At 35.1% G+C, this 27,105-nt stretch overlaps 2 protein-coding genes across 5 annotated transcripts; both read right to left on the bottom strand.

The window, feature by feature from the left end:
- Window positions 1-1,933: 1,933 nt before the first annotated feature.
- LOC131662083 (protein STICHEL-like 2) lies at window positions 1,934-6,359 on the bottom strand. Of its 3 annotated transcripts, none has more exons than XM_058931772.1 (6): window positions 5,899-6,359; window positions 3,941-5,487; window positions 3,639-3,849; window positions 3,354-3,524; window positions 2,931-3,125; window positions 1,934-2,789 (listed from the first exon to the last, which is right to left on the bottom strand). In XM_058931772.1, exons 2-6 carry the CDS (start codon window positions 5,450-5,452, stop codon window positions 2,209-2,211), a joined length of 2,670 nt encoding a protein of 889 aa, XP_058787755.1. In that variant the 5' UTR covers window positions 5,453-5,487; window positions 5,899-6,359; the 3' UTR covers window positions 1,934-2,208. The 3 variants fall into 3 exon arrangements, with proteins under 3 accessions (XP_058787755.1, XP_058787756.1, XP_058787757.1); XM_058931773.1 differs by lacking the exon at window positions 5,899-6,359 and adding an exon at window positions 5,690-5,783; XM_058931774.1 differs by lacking the exon at window positions 5,899-6,359 and adding an exon at window positions 5,609-5,657.
- Window positions 6,360-15,473: 9,114 nt separating this feature from the next.
- Window positions 15,474-23,827, bottom strand: LOC131662082 (lysine-specific demethylase REF6-like). Of its 2 annotated transcripts, none has more exons than XM_058931770.1 (7): window positions 22,867-23,827; window positions 21,939-22,017; window positions 21,139-21,206; window positions 20,906-21,056; window positions 19,944-20,638; window positions 18,568-19,140; window positions 15,474-17,995 (listed from the first exon to the last, which is right to left on the bottom strand). In XM_058931770.1, the coding sequence occupies exons 1-7, from the start codon at window positions 23,669-23,671 to the stop codon at window positions 15,684-15,686; spliced, it is 4,683 nt and encodes a 1,560-aa protein (XP_058787753.1). In that variant the 5' UTR covers window positions 23,672-23,827; the 3' UTR covers window positions 15,474-15,683. The 2 variants fall into 2 exon arrangements, with proteins under 2 accessions (XP_058787753.1, XP_058787754.1); XM_058931771.1 differs by lacking the exon at window positions 22,867-23,827 and adding an exon at window positions 22,103-22,818.
- Window positions 23,828-27,105: the final 3,278 nt, after the last annotated feature.

Raw genomic sequence — 27,105 nt, 5'->3', positions numbered from 1 at the left:
CTAATTTCATTTCAGGCCCAGATCCAACAAAATCAAACGCAAATCAGGAAAACATTCTACAACTGAATCAACAATCTATTACATTCAATATCAAAAACAAACTTACAACAAATCGAATCAAAAAATTTAACTCTAAAAATCAAATCAAATCCTAAAATTAAAACTAAATCCAATCTGTTCTAATACAAATCAAATCGAATCAAATCCCTAATCAACTAATGGAATCAATCAATATTTTTGTAACAACATACTCATCTAATTTTTCCTAATCTAAATCTAACCCTAACTATAAATTAAAAACTAAGACTAATTTCAGGAAGAAAAAAAGGAGGAGAAGGAGTGGAAGGGGGATTGAAGTCTTTTGCGATCTTCACAGAGAAAAGAAGGGGGATTAGGGGGAGATTTAGAGACATCGGAACTGAGATACAGGGATTCACGGTAAAGAGGTAAGCGCGAATAACACTTAGCCTTAGAATTGATATCTGGTTCTTGATTATTGACTGAATTAGGGATTTATTTGGGGAAATTAGGGTTTGTCTGGGTTTGAATGCATGATTTCTTCTGGGTTTGTGTTATGATTTTTGGTGGTTATGGGAGAAAGATGAAAGGCCGATGGAGATGAGAGAGATAGTTGGTAAAGTTGAGAGAGGGAGAGTACGATCGAGAAGGGGAGGGGCTGGGGTTGAGGTTTCAACTATTCCTCTTTGTTTCTTTTAAAAAAATGTATAATAATAATAAAGAAATGATATATGTGGATCAAAACCCTAGAATTCTATTTATTTTTAAGAAGATAACACAGTCAGCAATTATTCCTTTGTCACGTCAGCCAATCAGTCAAAGCCCAGTCAGCATTAGTAGTAAAAGGGTGTGGTGAAACTGGCTTTACACTTTTATAAGGGTGTCTTCTTAAAAAAAAGATTCAGGGGGGCAAATCTGAAACACGCCCTAATGGCAGGGGGTGAATTGCATTTAACCCTAAATATTTTTGCACTCTTTTTCCCTTCACTATGGTTTTGTCTCACTGGATTTTTTTTAGTAAGGTTTTAACGAGGCATATCCTCAATCGACATCAAAGGGGAGTGTTATGAATAAATACAAAGTGGGTGTCCATCTTTATATATTTTCATCTTTCCATCTTCCTATTTCTTATTAAGTGCTATGATTTCTCACCTTCCTAATGTCTTATAAATAAGGATCATATTGTAATGTAAATGAAACTTTTTGAAGATAATAATACAAGATTATTTTCTCTCTTATGTTTTTTCCCATTCATCTTTTCTTCATCTCTATATTATTTTGTTTAATTTCATAACATATTTAAATTAATATTACATTTTTCAATTTAAATAAAAATACAACAAAATTTTAAATTAATTTTCTATGTAATAATAATTTAAAATAAAAATAGACAAGGCACTTATATTTTCTAAATGGTGGCTGCAAGATATTAAAACCAGTACATTTTAAAACCTTTGCTCTTCATAGCCCATTATTCTCCCATTAAAGAAAAACAAATTTAATATTATTAAATATACACATCAATTTTTTAATAAGTTTCAAAAAAATGTATATATATTCATATCAAGTTTATTTTTTAGCAACAAGAAAATATGATATTTAGGGATATGTTTTAAAAAGTATGGTAGATTGGAAAAATAGGTTAATCATTAAAAAAAAAAAAACTTTTTCAGAAAATAATAACTACTAGTTGAAATAGAGGGCAAACTGGGATCTAACCTCCCAAGATATTAAAGGAAGATTTCAATTTTGTTAGTTACATAAATTCAAGCAAGACAATAAGTATAACATCAGTACAACTACCAGAATTTATGCAAGGTCACTATCCTCCCTAGCAGCAGACAAGACACTGATCTTTTTGATACAAGTTTTGTACTAAAAAAGAAAAACAATTTGTTTTTGCTTCCTGTAAAAGTCAGGCAAAGAAGGCACGTTCATCAACAACAGTTATGTATACACCACATAGGCAGCTACATTTTTCTCCATGATAAAAGTTATGAACTTGTGGTCCAACAACTCCAATAATTTGAATAAAAATAAATAAATTGAAAATAATCACAAGTGTCGGCATAGTGTTAATAATGCAAACATTTAAAGCTACTGCAGAAAATGCAGTATCAATCAGCATAGGTATATATATGTCTCAAAACATGTACAACTCTGGATATATAAAGCAAAATCTTTCTATTTCTAGATACCCTGAAAAGACAATTTGGAAGAATGTGAAGCTGGGGACTTCTTTTGAAGCCAGAGAGTTTGAGGAAAACAGTTAGACTGATTGTCGGAATTGGGAACATATGGAACTAAATGTGCACCATTGTGTCCCTCTTCATTGTAAGAATCAACTCTTGAACATGATGCTCCCAGAGTTTCTAGAGAAGAAGGCCGATTCAAAAATCTTTCTCTTGAGCAGAGCAAGTTCCCTTCACAACTCCTCAGAGTCGTTATGACATCCATGCCTTCATAAGACTTTAGTGGTGCCTCCTGGGATCCACAATCAGAGGAAGAAGATAGTGTTGTATTCTTCATCATGGATTTTTGAGAAGTGTGATCAGCATAGTCTATTTCACTTTCTTGTATGTTGCGCGCACAACTAAAGATGTTGAAAGATAACCTCTTTGGTGAATTAAAAGTATGAGGTACATGAGTGATCCTCAACTCAATGTTGCAACCCAATATGCGTTGCAAGGAACTTGCTATCAATTTCCATGACTTCTCGGCCCTGGATACATGGCGGTGATGGCCAAACTCCAACTCTGCAATAGCAAGACCTGAAAATGATAGTATTGAAAGTTGCAAGAAAAAAAATTGATTTAGACAATGTAACAAGCAAATTTCTCAAAGAAAATGTGTGGCAAAACAAAGAATATAACAGCAATAATTTTAAAGTAACATAATGAGGAAAGAATTACATGAAGTAGATTGATCAACATGAAGTGAAGACAAGTTTCCCTTCTTTCTGAGAAAATTTTTGAGCTGACTAGATTGGCATATCCCGGTAGCTCTATACCATATGGAATCCAGTGTTCCTTCGTGATCCTCGTGTGCCACTAATCTAAATGACTTGTTTTCACAACCACCTGTAGAAAGGTGTTCCAAGCTCTGCCCTGTAGATGATGCATCGCAGAAATCACCACCGACGTCCAATTAAGGAATGACAAAAATGAAAAACTTTTTATTTTAAGGACCTAGTTATAAGTAACTAACAAATCCAAAGATCTTTCTAATTAGAACTTTGTTAGTTCAGGGGCCTACTTGAAAATCTACAAAGTAATTAAACCGAAAAAACAAACAATCTGAAAGAAAAAAAATAAGCCTGTCTCCATTGCATGTACCTCTCAGAAGCAACTTGGCACCATTTGCATCTGTGGAAGGATAATCAATAGAGCTTAACTGTAGAAGAGCTACAGTGAACCACGTTGTTTGATTTTTTGAAATTCTTAATTGCTTCTCGGCATCGGAGAGTATTCTCAACGCATGGCTTAGTTTCTGAAGGTCTGCTTCCGCTATGATAGAGAAAATTACCGGTCAGAAACAGAAGATACAAACAGAATAGAGTTTAGACAGTAAAACACAGTCATGGACTGCAGAAATATGCTAAATTATCCTTAAGTACTTACATGTGTATCTACTAGAAAATCTACTTCTGGCTTCATAATCACATTTCCCCGCAAGGATGTCCATTATGAGATTTGCCAACTGAGACACAAGTTGTGAAGGATCTATTCTCGATCTCATCAGCTCACGAGCTCTTATAACTGTATTTGAAGTGTCAGGTGATAGGGCCAAATCTAGCAAATCAAACAATTCATCATCTGAAACAATCCCGGTCTGCATAAAAACAAATGGCAAGCTTTAGCACTAAGGAAAACATGAAGAATGTTTTCATTAAAAACGTATGGAACGGAAGCACTATACTTACAAGCTCATAAACTAAGGAAACTTTAATCTTTTTTCCAAGCAAACTTAGCTGATCAAGCATAATTTCGGCATCTCTAACAGAACCAGAGGATTTTGCAGCAATTAGGTCTAAAGCAGCTTGTTCATAATCAAGACTTTCTTCTGCACATATTCTTTCTAATCGGCGTGTAATATCAGCGTCTTTAACCTTTGGAAAGTAATACCTCTGAGCCCGGGAAACTGCACTTTGAGGAAGCTTATCCAAATCAGGAGTGATCATCATAAAAACCACATGTTGAGAAATGTTTTCTAGGTTATTTGAAAGGCAAGCCCATGTCTCCCCGTTCAATAACTGGCACTCATCGATAATGAAAATCTTAAAACGTGACGAAACTGGAGGAGAACACGCACTCTTAACAAGAGATTTAACCTGGTCTGTTTGATTGATTTTCATAGAATCCACTACCTTAACATCTTTACTTCTTCCGGAAAAGAATAGAACACATTCTCTACACAGACCACACGGTCTTTGCTCCCCAACAGCAAGGCAATTCAGCGCAGAAGCAAATATTCTTGACGCAGATGTCTTGCCAGTACCGCGTGGACCATGGAAAAGATAAAATGATGTTATCCTTCCACTGGAGATTGCACCCAAAAGAGACCTAACAACCACATCTTGTCCCACTAAATCACCAAACAATTTAGGCCTGAATTTTATTGAAAACATTCTAGGTGTTTCCAAATTTGGACTAACTTCACCACCACTAAGTCTCGTGCTTCTACGTTCATGAAGTTCCATGTCCTCCACGCAATGCAATATCAAGGGACGATCTTCTGTCTCACAATAAATATCCGACTCTATAAACCTTGGTGACTTTGACCAACAATAACTTAATCCACATCCACTATCACTATTATCTTGAACATCAAAATCTTGATCCATATACCCCGAGGAACCATGGCGCAATAAACTATCACGAACAGAAAGGCACGGACTGCTCAAATGGCTAGCAGTATCTCCCATCACATCAGATGGTTTAACTTGACTCTTGCGCGGGGGCTTTTTGGCCGACTTAAAGCGATCTATTCTCCCTAATTTAGACGATCTGCCCGTTGTTCTAAAGCTTAATTCCCCATCCTCAAAATCATTGATACCAAATCCTTTCCCTCCGTGGTTACTACCACAGCTTTCATTAGGCGATTTATTTCCATAAACACTTGGTTGATACATCCGTGAATTCAACAGACCATGATGCAATTCTGAACCACTAGCACCAAGCTCTCTTTGCTCCTTAAAACCTGAACTCCTTGTTCTAAAAGCAACACTATCATCAGAATCGCAAACATGAACATCCTCCGGAAACAGCAGAGAAATCCCATTTCCGGAACGGTTATCCCAATGTAAGTTGTCAATCAAAGAAGAACGTTTGATCATAGAGTTAGTAGATGGATCCCTCAATGACCTCACTCTCCTCAATGCCACAAGAGTCTTAGAAATCGGTATATCAACAGAATGGCGCCGCTCGTCCATCATAATCAGACTTCACTGAAAACTGCTTCAACCCCAACCTAAAAGATAAATTTAACATCAACATATAGTTTATACATCTAAATCCAAAAAAAAAAAAAGCATACAAATGCAAAAAGGTAAAATCCAAAGGAGATTTAAATACAAAAAATTCAGTTTAACTGTAACTCATTGTGAAGATATTAATTTGATGTTAGAAAGAAAAACTTGCAACTAACTGAACAAGAGTAGAAAATGCAGTACCTTCGGAAAGAGAAAAACAGATATAGTAATCAAATTTTCATTGACATTCAATCAGTTAGCATTATTATAAGAAATAAGAAATAATAAAAGATTAAAATAAAGAAAAATGAATAAATAATAGAACAGTAAAGAGAGATTCCGGAGCATAAAATATTATGAACGGAGAAGAAACAAGAGAGTTTGAAAAAAAGGGAAAAAGACACGCAAACCTTGCAAAAGAAAAATAATAGAAAAATGGAAAATCTCTTGGGAAAATGAAGGGTAGCGTAGAAAGCGGGTGATGAGTTGAATGAACGAATTAACGTGTGAGTGTGAGACTAGTAATGAAGAGTGGTGGAGTGGCAAAATGGTAAATGACATAAATGCGATGATGGTGTGTTAGTCACGGCATGGGATATGAGGAGGAGTTTGGCGTGAGGCAGAGAGTTTCAGCGTGACAGGTCGGTGGTTGTGGGTGACTGGTGAGAGGAGTTTGTCTCGGCCAGTGAGCCATTCTTTTCGGGGTATTAAAAAGGGAGGAGGGGGCTTTATGGTAATTTATGGCTGGAAAAGTTTCGGTTAATTTAGTTGAGGTGAAGATATGATGTGACTGCGGTCGGCTTCTTCTACAGTTTGTGTGGGCAATAGTCGATTACACGTTCCAACATTGCTTCTTGTACTACTAGCTGGTAGCTATTCATATTTCACTTCCCCATGCATCTTTATGTTTCTTTCTTTCTTTATATCAAAATCAAAATGTATTTCTCTTTGTCTTTAGTAATGTACAGTATATACTCCTATCTTATAAAATTAGAGTTTCCTTGAGTTTACAAAAGTACTTAGGTAGATGAATTTTGTTAATTATATCTCTATATTAATATTATTATATATTAAAATAGAAAATTACTCTCGTCGAGAAATTTCTTAAAATGATTGAGAAATCTCTTTAATTTTTAAATATACATTAATCTATCTTAAATTTACAAATATAAAAAAATTATAGTAAAAAGAATTCATAAATAAATAGTAGTATTATTTATATTTATATTTATATTTATAAGAATGTTTGGTTGGTTAGCGGCTATCCCGTGTAGATTTTCTTTTTTAAGCTGATTGATATATATTCTGAACTGGTTTTCTTGGTTGTATTTGAATTAAGCATTCTTAGTGCTGCATTTTAATACAATCTTATTTGTTTATAAAGAAAATTGTTAATAAAATTTATAATTATATATATATAAATTTAAATAAGATTAATACAAATTTTATAATTATTGTTCTGGCCGATAAAGGCTCAGCTAAAAAAACGTTCACATCAACTAAAAGGCATGTCTAAAAATGAGTTGGAATAGCGTTGCCGCATGTTCACTGTGATTTTGAAAAACTATTAAAAATAAATTCTACTCACCGTGGACTCAAAACGTGACTTTTGGTCGTGAAAATTAAAATTTCGAAACATAGACTAAATTCATTTTATTAAACTTTAGATTTAAAAGTAACCTCACACAAAAATGTCAAATTCATTTTATTCAACTTAAAATATAAAAGTAATCTCATACTTTACATTATAATTATCTTGAATTTTAACTTACGTTTAATATTAATTTATAGATTCACTCCGCACTGTATCCGCACTATAGTATCGAAGATCACTAATACTAATTCAGATTTCACACCACACACTTCAAATATTTATGGTTGCAATAAAGAACAATTATTATAGAGATGTCAATGTCAATTTAATAGTTATATTTATTTTCAAATCAATGATAGTTGAGTGTCATTAATATTTGGGCCAACAAATTGATGAATGTATAAGATACAAAGTATATTAAATTCTTCTATGTTTTATCAATGTAACTCTTGCATAATCGAACTTATTATCAGTTCAGTCTTTTATGATTCCTTTAAATTTTACTCTAACACCAATTTCTACAAATATACTATAGCTCGTGGCTCCAAACTGCAAGGGCAGACCTACACTATATATTTAGCAGTAGTAAATCCATTACTGCAGTACTAACTCACTCTGTGAATGAGGCGCGGTGTTAAACTGTGATAAAAGAATTTAGTATTTAATTGATAGGTTAGGTCACGGTCCTACTAAGCGTGCAGTGAAGTTGTTGTATGCTTAAAACCGTGCTACTGTTTTCATACCATCTTCGTGTACTTGATATACCAGCAAGGAAGCCATGAATTAAAGCGCTTGCTGCATTTCAAATTTCATAGAATTTGGTTTCTCATTTATTTTTGTACTTTGTTTAGCTAAGCATTACTTTATACGATTTTTTATTTTAGGAAATTATATGGTTACCAACAGAAATGTGATGATTTAATTGAATGATGGTAGTACATTGTTGGGTTTAAGACAATAATTTTTGTGTGGTCACCTTGCCAGTGCCACCAAAGATTTTTCTAGTTTTGATGAATGTATATATTCAATTAATTCTCCTACTGACTTTTTACTTTAAAAAGAAAACTTAAAGGAAACAAATGAAAAAATTAAGATAACCTAACAAGTTTAGGTAAAGATGCTCAAAACATATGATCAGCTAACATGACATGGCTTAAGATATGTCTCCCTCTTTGAAAGGAGAAATCTAGATGCCATCCCTCATATTAAACATATGGTATCTCCCGAACCTATGAAAATACCAAAATGTCCAACTAAATATTATTATCACATTTTTGTAAATTCACTAGTCCACCGGATTTTTCAAATTTTTAGAGCATACCGGAAATTTTGTTTGCATACCGGAAATTTTGCGAAATCAAATAAGTTTTATGGTATTTTTGTGAAATTTCCTATATATTCTACTGAAAATTTAGAAATTTTTGATATATTCTACCGAAAATTTTGCGAAATCAAGTAAGTTTTACGATATTTTTTGTAAAATTTTCGATAATAATACTGGAAATTTCTGGTATATTCATTTACTAATATCCATATCGGATTTTAAAAATTTTCGGTACCCATAATAATACTGGAAATTTCGAAATTTCCGGTAATTCTATTTTTTTTAATTACTAATTTCTAGATATTTTTAAAATTTCGAGCTGGACGCCTTCCTCCGACCGATTCTAACCAAAAATGGATGGCGGAGCAACAGGCGGTGAGGGGGTTTCGCGCACCTCGCCGTCGGACTGGTAGAGCATCCACTGCTGTGGAGAAGCAGGTGATTCAGGGTGAGGTTGAGGATGCGATGCCTGAGGTTGGGGAGCAGGTGGCAGTGGTTCGGGATCCGGTGACAAAGGTAGAGGAGTCGGTAGCTGAGGTGGCTGATGATCAGATAGGTCAGGAGCGGGTGGTGCAAGAGACAGACACCTGTTAGCTGGAGATTTCGACAAATAAGAGTTACTAAAAAGTTGTATGCTTCAAAAGGAAAAATAGTTTTATAAGGCTGTCTTTAAGTTTCTTTATGTTAAAGTTTTTCTTAAATCGAAGCAAGGCATGGGTTGTAATGTCCTCGAAGTCGAAGAAACGAAAGACTTAGGATATTTCGAAGTATTTTTTGAAAGATACATGCTGGCAAGGTCACGTTGTTTCGTACTTCAGAACTTTGAGCGGGAATGTTTCAAATTTTAAAGTGATGCATTTGGTTGGAAAGACTCGTGGAAGCATCAAGGAATCCAAGCGCATGCAAAAGGACAAATTGGCGTTCTATTAGAATAAGATCGTTAGGGTCGAATTAGTATAAATAGGGATCTTAGTAGTAGGATTCAGGGTGTTCATTTTGTACAAAATCACTCAAAAAATCGCTCAAGTACCAAGTGAAAGAGAAAGAGTTGTCATTGAGAATGTACGTGTAACACAATTTGTAATTTATATTTGTCTCAGTTTTACAAATTCAAGTCATTTACATATATTTTCTTTTTGAGTCTTGTCTTTTATAATTGTCACCGAAGCCTTTTAAGTCTTTTATTCATATTTTGTCTTTACATACTGCATTGCCTTTACATTAGTTTTACATTAGTTTTACATTCGTAGTATTCCTTTAAACTATGAGCTTTGTCATAACAATCATAAAACTTTTAGACACATGTCCTTAGGATCAATCTAGTCAATCCTGCAAGTTACCAAAAATACATTTAATAATTTGGAAGACTAGCGGTTGTTTACCAGAAATCATTGGAAACAAATTGCCACGCCCGGTGGGGCAAGTGTCGAAAAGTTTATAGGTTCATAAGTCTCATTTATATTGGCTTGTTCGTTTAATTTATAATATACCAAGACATTATATGAACATTAGGAGTGGTAAAAATACTAGCAGTTCACAACTAATACCTAAAAGAAAATATAACAAGAGAATGGTGAATACTTCCAGTGATCAAGGAGGACAAAATCCTCCACAAGGGTCAGACACGGTCGTTGCAAGTTTGACCAATGTTTTGACCTCTATGCCAGATTCTCAGGCCATGCCTACATCTACAGGATCTATGGCCGTAAATAGTTCCTAGGCCATACCTACATCTACATGATTTATGGCCATAAATAGTTCTCAGGCCATGCCCACACCCACGGAATCTATGGCTACAAATAATTCTATACCAATGTCCACGGGAGTTATACCCACGATTAGTTCGACCACTGTGCCTCCTTTCTTGAGTGCAACAGAAATCCCATTAAATAATCAAGTTGGCCCTTTTTCAACGTATCTTGGAACCCAGGCACAACCTTCGAACCCTAGGCCACCAGGTTTTGAGAGTTTTAGGCCTTGAAGGGAACAACCATATGGAATACCATCCTCTTATATGGCAGGATTACATAATGGCACATCCACATATACACAACCTAATATGGCCACTTTTTTGCCAATCCAAAATGCTGGCTCTGTGGGTTGAAGTGCCCAAAACCAAGGTCCATCGAACCAAATGCCTACATTAACAACCAATAATCAGGCAGCGTTTAGGCAACAAATGGACGCTAGTAACCATGATATGGTTGGGGTTCTTGCCCGTGAAATGAACACCATCTTCTCCCATTTAATTCAAAATGTCAATAAAACTAATCAAGAAAACACCCAGTCCTATCAACAGTTATCAGCGCAGATGGCGCGTATAGCATATTTTTTTGGGGCTCCCCAACCATCAGGACAACGTAGGCGAAACCATGTAGCAACTTAGGAAGAACTAACTATTAACCAAGTTCAACCACCCAGACAGAATGTCGTCGAAAGAGATATGGGGGCAGGAGTAGAACGACAAGAGATTCGACAGCAAGCCCCTGAAGAACAACCTAGGAGAGTAGCGATGGTTAATAGAGATCAAAATGCAGACGAAGTAATCCATAGGGTTAGACAAGATAACATTGTGGCAGAAAATAATTTAACTACCATGATCGAAAGAATTATGGCCCAGAACGGCATGAACACAGGGTTTCGACGCCCAAATTATACATCTCCTTTGGTAGACTTTATTTTACAAACCGAATTACCAAGGGGTTGTAAGATCTCCAAATTTACAAAATTTTCAGGGGATACCAGTGAATCGACTGTCGAACACATAGCCAAGTATTTAACCAAGGTCGGGGATTTGGCGAATAGTGAGAACTTGAGGATAAAGTATTTTCCTAGTTCATTAACAAAGAATGCATTCACATGGTTCACTACTTTGCCACCAAACTCTATAGATACATAGCCTTATCTAGAAAGATTGTTCCATGAACAGTTTTATATGGGGCAGACTAAGATAAGCCTTAAAGAATTGGCTAGCATTGAAAGGAAGTTTACTGAACCTATAGATGACTATATGAATATATTTTGTTTATTAAAGTCTAGATGCTTCACAGTAGTCACTGAACATGAACTAGTCGAAATGACTGCCGGAGGGCTAGATTATTCCATCAGAAATAAGTTAGATACCCAATATCTGAGGGATATGGCCCAATTAGCAGATAGAGTTTGACAAGTCGCACGACTAAAGGCTGAAAAGGCCGGAGCAAACAAGAGTTATAAAAAAGAAAGAGTGGCCTATGTCGAAGCCGAAGATGAGGAATTTGAAACCTTCGATGATTCTTGTAATTACGAGGAAGTCGAAGTAGATTTGGCTGATTAAAAGAGGCACCTACATATGCTTGTAAAATGCTCACACCTTCTAATGGAAAAAATCCTGTCAAAGTAGAAAAGAATGATAAATTTCCTACGAAAACTTATACATTTGATGTTACCAAGTGTGATGAGATTTTTGATTTGTTGCTGAAAGATGGCTAGATGATAGTGCCTCCCAATTCTAAAATTCCTCCGTTAGAACAACGGAAGAAAAGAGGTTTTTGTAAGTATCATGGATTTCTTAGCCATAAAACCTCACAATGTTTTCTTTTCAAGGAGGCGTCATGTGGAATGGCGCCTACGTGTAAAACACCCCCAAACATGGTTATTGGGATAATTTTCTAGAAATATGAGTTAGTTATGTATTTTTTTTAAAAACTTGGTTACTAAAAAAAACCTTCCAAATGACAACCAATAAATAATACTACCTCTGGTCCTTTTTATAAGAGATATTTCACCTTTATAGATTCATTAAATAATTAATGTACCTAGTCAGCATTATAGATCAAATACATTAATTATTCAATGAATCTAGAAATGTGAAGTGTCTCTTATAAAAAAGATCGGATGGAGTATTATGTAAAAATTATCACTACACATAAACTACCATCAATTATGCCACGGCTTCTAATACATCCACACACCTCAAAATAAATATTTAATTGTGTCTCACAACACTTCACCACCCTTATGTGTTTTCTTTTGTTTCACTTTGTGAAAATATTTTTGTGTTTTTTCGTTTTTTGAGAGTCTTTGGTTCCTATGCTTCCTTCGAAAATGAATTATTGGAATAGCATTGATCTTGTTAGAGATCAATCTAAGACCTTAAAGTAGAATTTAAAGTCTAAAACCACTCAGAAATAAATGAGGAACATTCAATATTTGAATATGTCAATCCAGTTTGGTGTTCTATCCAATGCAATTGAATCTCGAGGGAAACCTCAATCTATTAAATTTGGTCCTCAAGATCTAATTTCTACAAAATATTAATCTTTACTCAAAATACAAGGATATCTCGTAGTGAATTGTGTTTCATCTTAGATTAAAGGGTTCTGCAGTGTTATATTTGTAGGGGGCTCTCCTAGGGCGACGGGCTAGAGAATGTCCAAGGAGAGGCGACAATAACATATCGTCCAAGGGGAGATACCACCTCTCCTCGTAGGTCTTCCTATTGCCCATTAGTGGGAAACGTGGGAGAATATATTTATCGGGCAAACAGAAATCAAGGTCATTAGCTGACCCACGATATCCTGAGAAATATAGATTTAATAGTCTACCATTGAATGAGTGGACGGTGACCCTTCCCAAGAAAACCCCAGGCACAAAGACCCATATAAATACCCCCTCCACTAACGGGATAAAAGGACATATCCTAACTCATATTGATCACACCCCTCAGAAGCTTATACCAGCATATCATCCACCATCAAGGCATCTCACCTCACGTGAGCAGGACCCTTAAACCATCGTAAAACACCACCACACACGAATTCTCGCCATCATGTGCAAGTCCAAACCACCATACATCGTAATATACCTAATAAGACCTCTGAGACCTCCTACCCTTGCAGGAGGAGCACAAACATATACTTTTGACCAGTATAGTGGCACCCGCCGTGGGAACATAGTAAAAATAACCTGGGACACACTCGTAGTCTCACTCCTTTCATATTCCCTTCGAATATGGCCGACAAAACCCTAACTTACAACATAAACACCATTGTCAGAGGTTTTGTCGGTGGAGGTAACTCAAGATCCTCCCAAAGAAAATACACAAGACAAGTTTTTTCAACAAATTTAATATCCTCTGGCTTCACTAGAAGCTCTCAAGGGAAAACATGGGTTAGCATCATCTTCTCTGAGAAGGATGCCCTCGACATCAATCCTCACGACAATGATCCCTTGGTCATCACTATGCAACATAATAGATATTTTAACTAAACCTCTTCCTAAAAAAATTTCACAAGAACTGAAATTAGGAATCTAAAACCAATCATGCATGGATTAAATCTGCTAAACGCCTTTTCTCCTTCTTCTTCTTCTTCTTCCCATTCTCTACATGTTTTAAATGATATATGAGCTTGCATATATTTTTCCGCCTTTTGATTATGCTAAAGAGGGGATAAGTATATTATCATTGGAAGTAGAGTATACTATATGTATCTGTGAGGGGAAGTTTAACCACTCCAATCTTTTATCCATCTATTTTATATTTTTACCACCTCCTTGAAAGATGCGTTGTCATCAATAAAAAGGAGGAGAATGAAAATATATCTGCTTGCAGGTACAACTATCTACAATTATTAAATGGTCTTAATGTTTTTTATCATGACAACACCTGGTTAAGCGACATTCCTGGAAATATTTGGTGGCAACTGTCCAACAAACTCTGATGATGACATCTAGTCAATGTTGAAGTGCTAAATCAATGTTGAATCAAACAAGGTGGGTTGAAGTTTCGAAGTTGTGAAAGGGGGGAAGTGTGAAAGCTTGCTTCGTTATGCACTTAGCGTGTGTATGAGGTATAAGAGTAACTCTCGGGATACTAAGGCAGTTCACACACACACACACACACACACACACACACACACACACACACACGCACGCACACACGCACACACGTGTGTGTGCACATGCACACTAAAAGATGTTTTAAAGTCTCTCTTATTTGATAAAAACACGTGAAAATATTTTTAAGAGGATTTTTTTACCTTGGTTAATGGGTTACTAGATCAGGGTTAATCGATTAACACATTTTTAACGCATTCAATCGATCATAGAAGCCTTTAATTGATTAATGACAGAGTAATTCAAAAACTTTATAATCATTTAAAAACTAGGGTAAATCGATTAAGATATTAAAATGCCCATGGATAATTTCCTTTTTGAGTCAACTCATCATTCTCATAAAAGAGAAATTTAATTTATTTCAAACTTGTTCAAAATAGGTTACTAAATTCTTACACGAGTTATCTTAAACTTAAATGAGTCATAAACACCACTTTCTATGACCCATATTTTTTAATTATAAAATTAAAAATTTTAAATTAAAACTAAATATAACTATTCTAAATCAAATTAAAATAAAAAGTTTAATTCTCTTCGTAATGTTTTTGATTGGTCTATGTCATTTTCTTTTTGAAAGAATTCATTTTGATGTTATAGTTCCGAAATCATCATTTCAAACTTATGTTTGTTTATAAGTGATTATATTTTTAAACCTTATTCAACACTATTTTTTTTTAAACCCAAAAAAAAAAAATTCATTCGTAAGCGAACCAGACTCTAATTTTTGTCAAAAATTAATATAATAATATTGAAATGCATCTCCATAAAATTTAAAGAAGTGCAACCCCAAACAGGGTTTTAATCACATAAGTATGGGATCCTCCCCCTTCCTCATTTCCAGCATACTCTCAAAATGTTAAAACCTCTCAAACTCTCTCAACTCATTTCCAAAATTTTTCTCTTAACACCCAATCAATCAATAGTGCTCAACATCAAATTCAGATTAGGTAACTTTTTGAATCCAACACATTTGATTTCTCTATACATGTATTTTGTAGAAATTGAGTGATGGCTGCACTGAAGTAGTGAGGGAGGTCTGTGATAAGAATAAGCATTGAGTGATGGAACACAGTTAATTCGAATAGTGAAATAGAACCCCCAAGGTCCTAGTCTTGTAAATGAGGAAATGGAGAGTTTTACACACTTATATAGAGCCACCCAAAAATATAAAAGTTGGAACAATATTTACATGATGTGAAAATGAACTTGTTGAGAATCAAGCAATTGCTTTAATTGTAATGAAATAATGGGTTGAAGACCCAAAGCAAACATAATTAATAGTTTTTACAAATAAATGGCAATTGCAGAGATATCCTAAAATGTTAGTCCTAGCTTGGTCAATTAAGCAATGAAATAATAAATTCTAAAAGCATGTTAAGTAACAACATCTATCAAACTTCTTATTGACGACTCTTCTTTGTTAAATGACCAGTTTTCCGCTTATGACGACTGAAATCAGACACAAATCTGAATGTTTGCGCACAACCTGGTTCCGCACATATATAAGGACGTGCACCGGTATGGACTCGGATATGCTCAGTTCGAGCCCATGCCCACTTGAAAGACATCTTGCACCCCTTCCAGGGACACTTGAGCGGGCGGTCATCTTCATGAACTCGCCGGTGCTGCACCAGATATTTGTGTGAAAAGAACTTTTTCCCGCAACCTTTTACTGGACAGATATTTTTCTTATGCTGCAGCAGCTCCTGTTTTGACTCAAAACTCATGGTGCATCCCTCGATGTCACACTGATATTCTGCTTCCTCGTTCTCTGTTTTGGCATTGCGAGCTGAAACATGAGTAGCTGCTGTAGCATCCTTTGTTCTTTTCCTTTTGGTTTGTTTGTCTTTTGATTTTACTTCAGACTCCTGAGCTTTTGGGAGTCTCTTTCTAAGGCATGTGCTAGGTCCACCTACATCCTCCTCTTCCAAATCTAAACTAGGCTCTCTGGAGTTACCAGATTGTTTATTTCGCAAATGAGAAGGCTGCTTTACTTGCTGAGCAGCCTTTGATTTCATCAGCATCTGAGCCCCTCGTTTCACTGGCCGAGGTGTCTGGTTTTTCATCGAGAAAGATTTGGATTGTTTCATCTGTTTAAGTGTCTTTGGTTTGGATTGTTTACTTGGAAGAGTTTTGTGCTGCGGAAGAGAATCATCTTCTATTTCATTATCTAAACTCATATCATCTTCATCCTTGAATTTAGCTTTCTTCCTTTTAGAAGTTCTATGCAGCAGACAGGCATTGTCATCAGCCGAGTCATCGATAACGTCTTCATCAGTCTGTATGGTGTGCATCCTGCTCTTCGGAATTTTTCGCTGCTGCTTCTGAAAGTGGCCATCTTGTTGGTCATCGGACACTTCATTTTTAAATTCTCTATTAATGCCTTTGTTTTTCCTTCTAGAAATTCTTGGTTTCTGCTTTTGATAGGGATCATCCAATTGATCGTCAGACATTACATCTTCCCTTGCTACACATTTGGCTTGCCTGACTTTAACTGTTCTTCTTTGGTACTTGCGACAATAGATATTTGTTTGGTTATCCGATATATCATCTTCATGGAGGTATTTGAGTTTCCTACTTCTAGAATTACCCCTGCGCTGTTTCTGGATGTTCAGCTCCAGTTGGTCATCAGATGTCACTGAATCTTTTTCAGCAAGGGAATTTCCTTTCCTGCTTTTAGGAATTCTCTTGCGTTGCTTCTGACAACCATTCTCCATTTGGTCATCAGAAATTGCATCGTCTTCACTAATGAAGTTGGCATGCTTGCTTCTAGAAGTCTCTATTTGCAACTGAAGAGAACCAACATCCAAAGAATCCTCTGAAATTGAGTCTCTCTCTGTATCTTCAACTTGACTGCTTCTAAGTTCTCCCATCTGATGACAATCTGAATCATAGTCCACTGCATCATCTGAAACCACATCATTGTCAATAAATTGATCATCAGAAACTACATCACTTTCAGTGCAATTTTTTTGTTTGCTCATTGGTTTTCTACGACGATATGGAGAAAAATCCCTGTGCAAAGCTGCACCATCTTTCTCAACACCCTTAGCTTGCTTGCTTCTAAGAATCCTCCTTTCCCGAGGATTTGATTTATTTGATTTATCTTCAGTGGAATTTTCCAAAACCATATCTTTTTCAACAAAACTTCCTTTCCTGGTCTGTCCTTTGTTTAAGAACATTTTCCTTTTCCTACCCGATTTTGTACTAGCAGTTTCAGTTTTGGGGGTACTACCCGATCTTTCAATTTTCACATCAGGCGATATCAATCTATGTAAAATTTCCTCATCCTCAACATCTTCAGAATCCATTTTTGCTAAAAGGGCATGGACCTGATTAGACATCCAAACTTTACCACACCATTTGCCAGCAACTACCTTTTTCTGCCTGTCAGTCCTTCTCTGATAGACCTTTGGTTCTATGGGCGAGCTTGCTGGAGAGCTACGACCAAATGCATAATATATAACAGGATTGTAAGGCATCTGCTTGCTATAAAGAGGAGAGCGGCTAAGATTTGCACTATAAAAGAGATTTATTCCTAGCTTTACAGCCCAGTCCCCATTCCCGGGAATTGCTTCTTCACTATCCACAGCAGCTTGGATCCTCTCCTCATCTTCCTTGGTGCCATGCCTGTAGGCAATATTCTTCCATGAATAATCAATCCCCAAATCTTCTGCCCACAACTTTGCCTCAGCTTCTATCTTGGGATAATCTAAACAAGTAAAATAAATAATGAATAATTTGCACAAAAAAAAAAAAGAACAAATAACTGTATAAGCAACTATACAAATAAAAATTAGTAAAGTAATCACAATCCTCTGAGATGCAGATAAAGAAGTTAAAATTAATGGTAGCAATGAAGTGTTAAAACAACAACAATTATTGAGCCATGAAACTAACAGCAGAATACTTTTTCAAATCAGAAAGATGCAACTTTTTAGACATCCTGACTAGTATAACTCATCATAGCTAAAAAAATCCGAAGCTGAAATATGAGAATTAGTATAGTCGATTTCCTACATTGTCCTCGTATAAATAAAAATCATACAATATCTTTGCAAGTCTATGACTTCAAAAATAAGAAAAAATCTGAAGATGATGTACAAAATTTTTACTCTGTCAGTGAATTGTATGATGCCACCTATTTACACAAGAGCTCAAAGATTTTACTAGAAGGGAAACAAATGAATGGCAAAAAGCAAAGGAGCGGAGTTTTTATGCAACAACTTGGATATGGGATAAACAAGACAACATAAATGAATAGTATATCAAACAACCCCAGACCTGGATGACATAAGAGCACTATATGGGCTCCACCTATTGGCCGAAGTTGCTGCTCTGCTTCTACAGCATGCTCTAGACAGAATACATGCATTCTAGTTGAGTCTTCATCACATTGTGGTATCAATAAAGCATTTTTATGATTGACAGCAACCATGGCTTCGGCCGACAAAGACTTTTCAGCATTATTAGCATCTTGGGAACTATATGAAATGGAATAAGGCACTGGCCTTGTATTTTCAAATGCAGCCTCTGAAGTAACTTTATAATTCTGTTCCGCAAATGATTGTTCTTGAGGCCGATTCAAATTAACCTCAGATATATGTGCTTCGTAACTGGTGCTCTCTGAAAGAATATCATCTTTATCATGTCTAGTCATGGGATTAGCATGGGAAGCCTGAACATTAGAAGGGAAACTTTCAGATGTAGAGTTTATCGCATTCAATTTATGATCGTCAATTGCATCTTCCTCAGAGTCGGAAGAATTTGCATATGCCGAAGCCAATAATGCAAGAGCTGTATTGTCATTTCCTCCTTCAGTATTTACAGCCTCTTGGGTATTTGTCTTTGTCCACCCTGCATCACAAAACAAAATGGATCAGTACTTTTACCTAAATCATTGCCAAGGAAAACCAAAGCTAAGAATCTATATTTGTAAAACTTTTGAGGTAGAAAATAAGACGTAAAAGGCATTTGGTTGCTTAAATACCTAAGCTGTATTTTCAAATGTACACCAAAGGGCATAAGTGTGTGTGTGTGTTTGTGTTCTATTATCATCCCAACTAAAACCCTATCATATCATTATGGCATTTAGTACTGTGTAACAAGTGACCAGCTCATGACACTGGTGGCAGGACAACTCAAAGCTTTTTCAACCATCACAAAATGCAAGATAATCTTCTAGTCTAGGGATTTAAATATTGGAACCAATTAACTCGAGTATCTCAAGGGTTTACATAAGCCCAGAAACTCAAGTATTTTCATACAGGGGAAGCATTTAAAAAAGAACAGGAGGAGGCAGATGACAAAGATGTAACAGAGATTTCTTGGCAACAAACAAGGAGAGGGGGCAAACAAGAAAGCCCCAGTCCATGCCCGTGCAGAGACAAGTAAGAAACTACAGGCACAGCATATGTATTTCTTCTCTACATTTGGAGAAAATGAGGACTGGTTGACCATGTATTCAGTTATTACAGATAGAAGGACACTGGCCATATATATAGAATGTAACATACTTCCCAATGAGCATATGGAGCAGGGCCCAAAAATACCTAGAATGTGTGGTCGCTATTGATTATAACTGAAGAAACCTATAAACCATTTTTTATACAATATGATACATAATATGAAATACTAGATATTGAATTTGTAAAACCTGCCTGTATGCATATTTGGCTCAGGAATATTTGCATCTTCGTGAGCAACAGTTAGTTTATTGTTAGGTACTCCAGAATCAACAACCCAATCATTAAAGAAGCTACAATCAGCAGACATAAGATATCTAGCTGCTAGCTCGCTAGGACGTACAATAGCAACACAGGAAAAGTTTAATAGGCCACATGTGACACACGAAAACAGTCTCTGATCTGACAACCCGTCTCCTTGATTAGATTCACAGTTGTTGCCTGTTTGAAGTTGCTTAGTACTTGAAGGGGATGTGTTACCGTTTGCATCAAAAGAGGAAATCCCCTTCCCTTCACACAACAGAGTAAACTTGTCTTTCACGGAATGGAAATTTTTTTCTTGCAGAATTCCACAATTTCTGTTTAATACCAGATCATCAGAAACAAAACCTTTTGAGGAATTCATTCCCTTGGAATTGCATACATTAATGGAAAATTCAGGGTTCACTTTTTGTTGCTGGCATCCGACGCGTAATTTTGAGCAAATAGAAATGTCAACTGAACTGCGAGGAAGAAGTACTACAGAAGATTCTTTTCCGAGTACATGAAGTAGATCATTGTTTCGTAACACGTCTTGGACAAATAGTTCTTTGACTACAGAATCTCCTTCACCCTTCTTTTTATCTTTAAGACGAGAACTCCGTGGTTCAGCACTGATTCCTCCAGGGATTCTGTATGGAAAGAACAAAGATGTTTACATAAAGCATATATTAGAATACCTGTATGGTCCTAAAAATCATTGTATTTGCCCCATGATTAAATCATATTAACACACGCACGTACACACACGCATGTTTATGAATTGACTATAATGGTTCTTCCAAAGATATTAAAATTGGGGAATTACATCTTGAAACTTCATTTGGTTAATAATTTGATAAGATATTGATGGCACTCCTATGGTCAATTACAAAAGCCTAGAATAGAGAAAGACAAACCTAGAACACAAAGCTAAGGCAAGGTCATAAAGTAACTGGAAATGTGAAACCATGGGAGGATAATTTATTGAAGCCCTTCGAATAGCAGCATCTTTAGCAACCCTCAACCACTCAGGTGTTGCTATGTTTGCTGCCTCTCCACAATTAAAACCTACACAATACACATCCAAAGCATTAGAAGCACTCAACTATTGACCCTATGAGTAACAATCTTAAATTGTCAAGTGTTTTACCATGACTAAACCCTGTGTGATAGGCTCTTGGAAATGTCACCACAAATTCTCCAGCATTTTGCACTAACCTGATCCAAAGCAATTAAAAGTCAAAGTCAAAATGCATATAAAGTATGAACCATCATACATAATAATCACTGAAAATATGATTTCTATCATGATTACCAACATCCGTGATTACAATATTAAAAGTATATTATTACGGATAAAAGAGGGCAACAACAACTAGGATGGAGATAAGCTATTCTTTTTTAAAAAGGAAAAGAATTTTACAGAAAAAAATTAAAGGGAAAATAGAGGGAACCGGGCATGATGCATGCGGCTAGGCTTTCCCATCTCACAGCATATTCCCGAAACAGCAACAATAATGCACCAAAGATAAATATAATTCTATGCCAAAGTAAATCTAAAAAACCCTTAAAGATGAGGTTAATCCACACTAACTGAATGCAACAAACGACTGCATAAACTTAACACTGGCCTTCGGAAGCTGCTGCCACTTAATATTCATCAATTACACCAAATAAATGATATAGCAAAGGGAAGCAGTGGAGCAATTAAAACAAATTATTCAAAATGGAAATAGATGCTGTCATCATGAATTCCAAAATCTCACTAACTACTGCAGAAAAACAGTTAAATGTTTTGAGCATTTCATATACATCTCCAGCAAGATTGTAAATAACCCAAAGACCACAGCAAAATGGGAGTGCAAGTAATTAATGGTTGAGATTTATCCAGAGGACTTACAAAATAAGAGCATCACAAAATATAGTATGACAATCATTAAAAATTAGTACCTGCAGCATGGAACACCTGCACTGACAAGCACTTCTGGTGACATCACTGTGGTTTTCTCACCCAGAATAGAAAATGTAACTGTTCACAGGAAAGAAGAGTGGTATAAGGTATGTAACATGTGCGTCCATATATAAACACAAAAGTGAAGTGACATCCAACATACAGAAAAAACTACCAGCTCCTCCCAATAATGTGAAACTGGACCAACCAATATTCATCCTTAGGAAAAAAAATAGAACACTATAAATCAAAACTGAAAGAAATGAAGACAGCCTGCACAGAACATGAAACCTAGAAATGCGATGTATTTGTATAAAGCAAATGAAAGAAACAGGGGTTCATGTTCAAATAGGGGTAGATTTCTAAACCTCGTCTAGTAAGATTTCACAAAAGTTATCTTCAATCATTAGACCCATTCACTTCCTCCTTACGCAATGAACTGGGATCCTAAGAACCATATGAACCCTGATATTGTCATCTTTCATTATTAAAATTATAATTTCACTAACTTCTAACAGGGTGAGGTGAGATTAAAACAGAGATTGGAACTGAAAACATAAACTCATAAGAATTCACTAGTAAAAGTTTTAACAATCATGCCTTACTTTGTGGGTGTATGTCACAAGACATGCATGCAGAGAAAGAATGAAACAAACCACCCACTAATGTACTAGTAAAAGACATAAAGATTGCAGGAAAACATGTACTAAGAATTGGTTCTACATGACATTTTACAAGTTTAGCCAAAAACCACAAAAAGAGATTCCTGACAATACAAAATCACTCTGCATTTCTCTGAAGAAGTCCATCCATATTCCATATCATTAACAGAAACAGAACATCATAAACATATATATCATAAAAGAAGCAAACAATGCTGGCAGATACATAACCATAAAACAAAAACACAAAAAGTAAGACTCTGACCAAGAGGGTTAATCTCTCCACCATAGCCATGAACCCTAACAACATCCTCAAAAGCAACGGCAGCATCCCTAGGAACACCATACCACGTCTTAGAAGCGCCCATATGAAGATAATTCAAGCTATGAAGATCATGATCCTCAACATGCCAAGCAAACCAGCTGAATAGCATAGCAAGATAAACCATAGGCGAAGTAACCCCTGGAATCTCCTCCTTCATAAACCTCAACAAAGACCCTTTCGCCCTCGAAACCCCTCTCATATTCCAAGCACTATGAGCCACCGAAGCAGCCTCACCAGCATGCCTACATTGCGCCGAAAACGCAGAGCCAGGCATGTCGTTCGCATACTCAACTGAAAACGGTTTATCAACAGTAGCCTTCCAAAACATCGTCTCCGTTTCAAGAGCATTGCCACTAACACCACCCTTGTTATGCTTCTTCATGTAACTCTTCTCGAACCATTTCGCTTTCGCTTCGAACTCGGCGAAAGTGTAGTGGTCCCCACTCTGCCAGACGGGTCGTTTGACGGGTCGGGACTTCCGTGGACAGAACCCGATCTGCTGCTGACGTGTGGTGAATGTGGAATTAACCAGTGACCTGTTGAGGTTAGCTATGGCGGTTTTCTTGGGTGACGGTGGAAACGGTGGAACGATTTTGCAGATTCCGTACTGAGATGCTTCTTTCTCGATCTTGAAAATGTAACCGATCGGATCTTCGAATTCCGCGGCGGTTGGTCGGTATTCCGGGGCCACTGGCATGGATTTCAGCCATGGGAACACGTCGGCGGTTAATTCAGAAACTGCCATGGCAGCAAAAACAGATTTGTGATTGAATCACATTTAACTTATCAAGATTCCCTCGAGAATTGACATAAATTATTATTATTATTATTATTATTATTATTTTATGACTCTGTTCTTTTGTTTTCCTCTGTTTTTCAATAATACAGCAGAGGAAATGAAAATGAAAAGGGAAAAAAATGAATGAGTAGACGTAAAAGTAAGACTAGGTTAGTAGAATTTAGTAAACGAGCAGGAAATGAGTTTTACTACTAGAGTGTAGATTTGAGGAGACGTGCTTTATGCCACTATTTTCTCTTCTTATTTACTTTAACTACCATTTTCTTTTTCTTTTTATGTAATATTAATTAATATTAAGTAATATTAATTTTTATCTATTTAGTTTTAGATGAATTTTTAAAAGATGATTGTAAAAAAAACATTTAGTTGAATTTAATTTTTTCTAAAAAAATTAATATGATTTGTATGTGTTCTTTTTTAAAGTAAAAAATAAATACTATTAATTAAAAATATTTGCATCTAATTTAAATTGAACTACAATCGAATTTAAAATAAAAACAGAATGAAATATCATACAATAAAAAAAGAAAAATGAGCATTTTGGCAAGTCTAACAATGGCACGGAGCTCTAGTTAAATTTTCGAGCAAATTCGACAAGCGGATTGTGAGATATGAATTTTCTGAGGCCCGAAACCCTACATTCAGCACCATTTTTCAGTGTGAAATCTCGATTAACTTGCAAATTTGACAACCTTCCTCATGGAATTGGTTTCTGAGTGCAACACGAAAGTTATAGATAACGTCGAAATAGTTCCATCATCCCGGGAACCAAGCTCATATCATCCTCTAAATAAGACTTGTGAATTTTCTTGTATTTCCACTGTATAAAACACATTTCACACCATATCTCCTTAAACCCAGGAAAACTCTTTATTATTTTTTTCTTCCTTTTCGAACGACGAAATAAACGTCTTGGATAACTTATAGCTCAACTAAAGAGGACAAATTTTGGGGTGCAACAACTTGTCATTCCCTTATGCATTCTAACCATTTTTTTTCATTTATTTATAGTAACTTCTATTACTTCTTTATTTGTTTTTTATTTAATTTATTTAATTATTTAGTTATATTTTCTTAATTATTTATGTAACATGAATGGTTTGAAACACGTGAAGTTGTTATTGATTTCACTATTGGAAATCGTAACAATCCCTTATGAATGATACTTTATTTATATTTTTCACCACGTGAAATAAAGAGTGGTTGGACCATTGAGAGTCATTCAATAAAATTGTTATTTGCAACTTCCCAATGTTATTATCAATCAATGCAAAGCTACCCCAAATTCATTTCTCACACTTTAAAATCATACCTTCACTTCCTTCCATACATCTACAATCTTATATATAAATGCAAGGTTGTCATGATCGCAACCCTAGCCATGTGTCATCATGATAACAACTCTTGGCAACTTTTGACACATGTCACTCTATTATTTTACAATTTTATTTTTCGTAAATAATTATTTAATTTTAAGGATATTTAGAGATAGTTAATAATTATTATCATATTAATAGAAATTAAAATTAAAATTAAAATTAAAAAATAATAATACAAATCAAAATAATATAATTTATAGGATTCAATTGATGTATAAAATAAAATATCGTTGTTAGTGGATGCGATTTTTACCATGAAATATGCAATTTGATTTGTCTTCGCAGAGGATGTGGATAATTTTAGTGTTTTCAAATAAGATGTATTTTATATTTCGGATGACTTTTTTAATGTTTTCAAATAAGATGTCTTTTATTTTCCGGATGACCCAAAGTTCTCTCAAATAAGATTACACATTTAAGAGATAATACAAAATCAAAAAGTATATATGTACCATATAAGAGGTGTCTGGAGCAAAAAAATTAAGATCTACGACTAAATTGTATACTACAACTATGTAAAATATGTGCATCAATACATTTATATATGCAATCATAATTATTAGGACCATAATTTTCATTAAAAATGATAACTCATAGTTTTAGTAAATAAAATTGTAATTAATTAATACATTTATATATGCAATCATAATTATTAGGACCATAAATGTCATTAAAAATGATAACTCATAGTTTTAGTAAATAAAATTGTAATTAATTAATATCATTTGTATTGAGTAATAGTCTTCTAGTTCTCATAACAAACCTCTTTTCACCATCATCCTCTCCACGTCCAAATCCGAAATTCCCTCGACCAATCCTAATCCGCTCAACCAACACCTTCAAACCGCATCCGCACAGATCCGAAAGCATAACTAAATTTTTTCCTTTTTGCTTCCTTCGATTTTGTTGTCGTATTTTAATTTTTGGACCGCATCAAGCCATTTTGTTGTTGTATTTTAATTTTTGCATTCAAGCCATGTAATTGTAACAGTGAAATTATATAATGTTGAATCGTAGAGAAGAGAAAAAGGTAGAAAAACAGAAAAAAAAAAAAAGGCGCAGATGGAAATAAAAGAGAAGATAGGTTTTACACGTTATAAACAGAGAGAGGAACAAGGGACTCCATCGATTTTTTTTTTAGAGAAACATGTATCTTTTGTTACATTTTCCATATTTTATTTTTTTAATCAACAATGATTTAATAAATGGATAATATTTATATTTAATTGATTCTTATGGAGTTTAATTGATTTAATTGGAGAGATATGAAAAATTTGTCATGTTTGGTTTCAAAAGAGAAGTTTTTTTCTTCTTTTTTTACTACATTTGATTTTTATTTAATAAAAATTAAAAGGTTTTTATATTTGATTTTGTTAATATATTTAATAAATTTTATTTAATATATTTAATAGAATAATGCGAGATGCGTTTTTTTTACAAGTTTGTCATTGTCACTCTCTCATGCATTCTTCTATATTATATTATTGCTATAAAGGAAAGTTTGTATTAATTTAATTTTATTAATTGTTTTAAATTAAATAAAGTTGTATAACTATTTTAAATTAAATAATTAAATAAATTTGTATAGTACCAAAATTAATAGCATTTGATTGTTATTTACTAACTTTTGAAAATTTCAACCTTGAGTTGTATAAAAATTGCATCGCAAAGCACCAATTTTACACGTAATGTACACAAACACAACCATTGTCATTCTGCTTGCGTCTACTACAAAGGCTATTATTAGGAGAAAATTTCTTTAGCCACCTCCCTATGGGGGTCACCCCCAGCGAAAATCCCAAAATACCCCTGCTTCGGAAATGAACTTCCGAAGCGCTTTTTTTTTTAAAAAAATTTCATAATTCGGAAGTGCATCTCCGAAAACACCTCATGGGGGGTGTCTTCGGAGATGAACTTCCGAAAACACCTCATGGGGGGTGAATTCGGAAGTTCATTTCCGAATTATGCAGAAACTGTGTTTTTTTTTTATGTTTTATCTAA

Source organism: Vicia villosa, linkage group LG3 (assembly GCF_029867415.1).
Source record: "Vicia villosa cultivar HV-30 ecotype Madison, WI linkage group LG3, Vvil1.0, whole genome shotgun sequence".
NCBI lineage: Eukaryota > Viridiplantae > Streptophyta > Magnoliopsida > Fabales > Fabaceae > Vicia > Vicia villosa.
This window is presented reverse-complemented; position numbering and strand designations above follow the sequence as displayed.

Bases quoted from the DNA above. Each gene is read 5' to 3' on its own strand.
- LOC131662083 (XM_058931772.1), bottom strand. From the start codon at position 5,452: ATGATGGACGAGCGGCGCCATTCTGTTGATATACCGATTTCTAAGACT. The intron at 3,525-3,638 runs GTAAGTACTTAA...TCTCTATCATAG, and splicing joins ATTTTCTAGTAGATACACAT to CGGAAGCAGACCTTCAGAAA. The intron at 2,790-2,930 runs GTAATTCTTTCC...TATCATTTTCAG, and splicing joins TGTTGATCAATCTACTTCAT to GTCTTGCTATTGCAGAGTTG.
- LOC131662082 (XM_058931770.1), bottom strand. From the start codon at position 23,671: ATGGCAGTTTCTGAATTAACCGCCGACGTGTTCCCATGGCTGAAATCC. The intron at 21,207-21,938 runs GTACTAATTTTT...GCTTTGGATCAG, and splicing joins GCAGGTGTTCCATGCTGCAG to GTTAGTGCAAAATGCTGGAG. The intron at 20,639-20,905 runs GTTTGTCTTTCT...CTTTCCATACAG, and splicing joins GCCTTAGCTTTGTGTTCTAG to AATCCCTGGAGGAATCAGTG.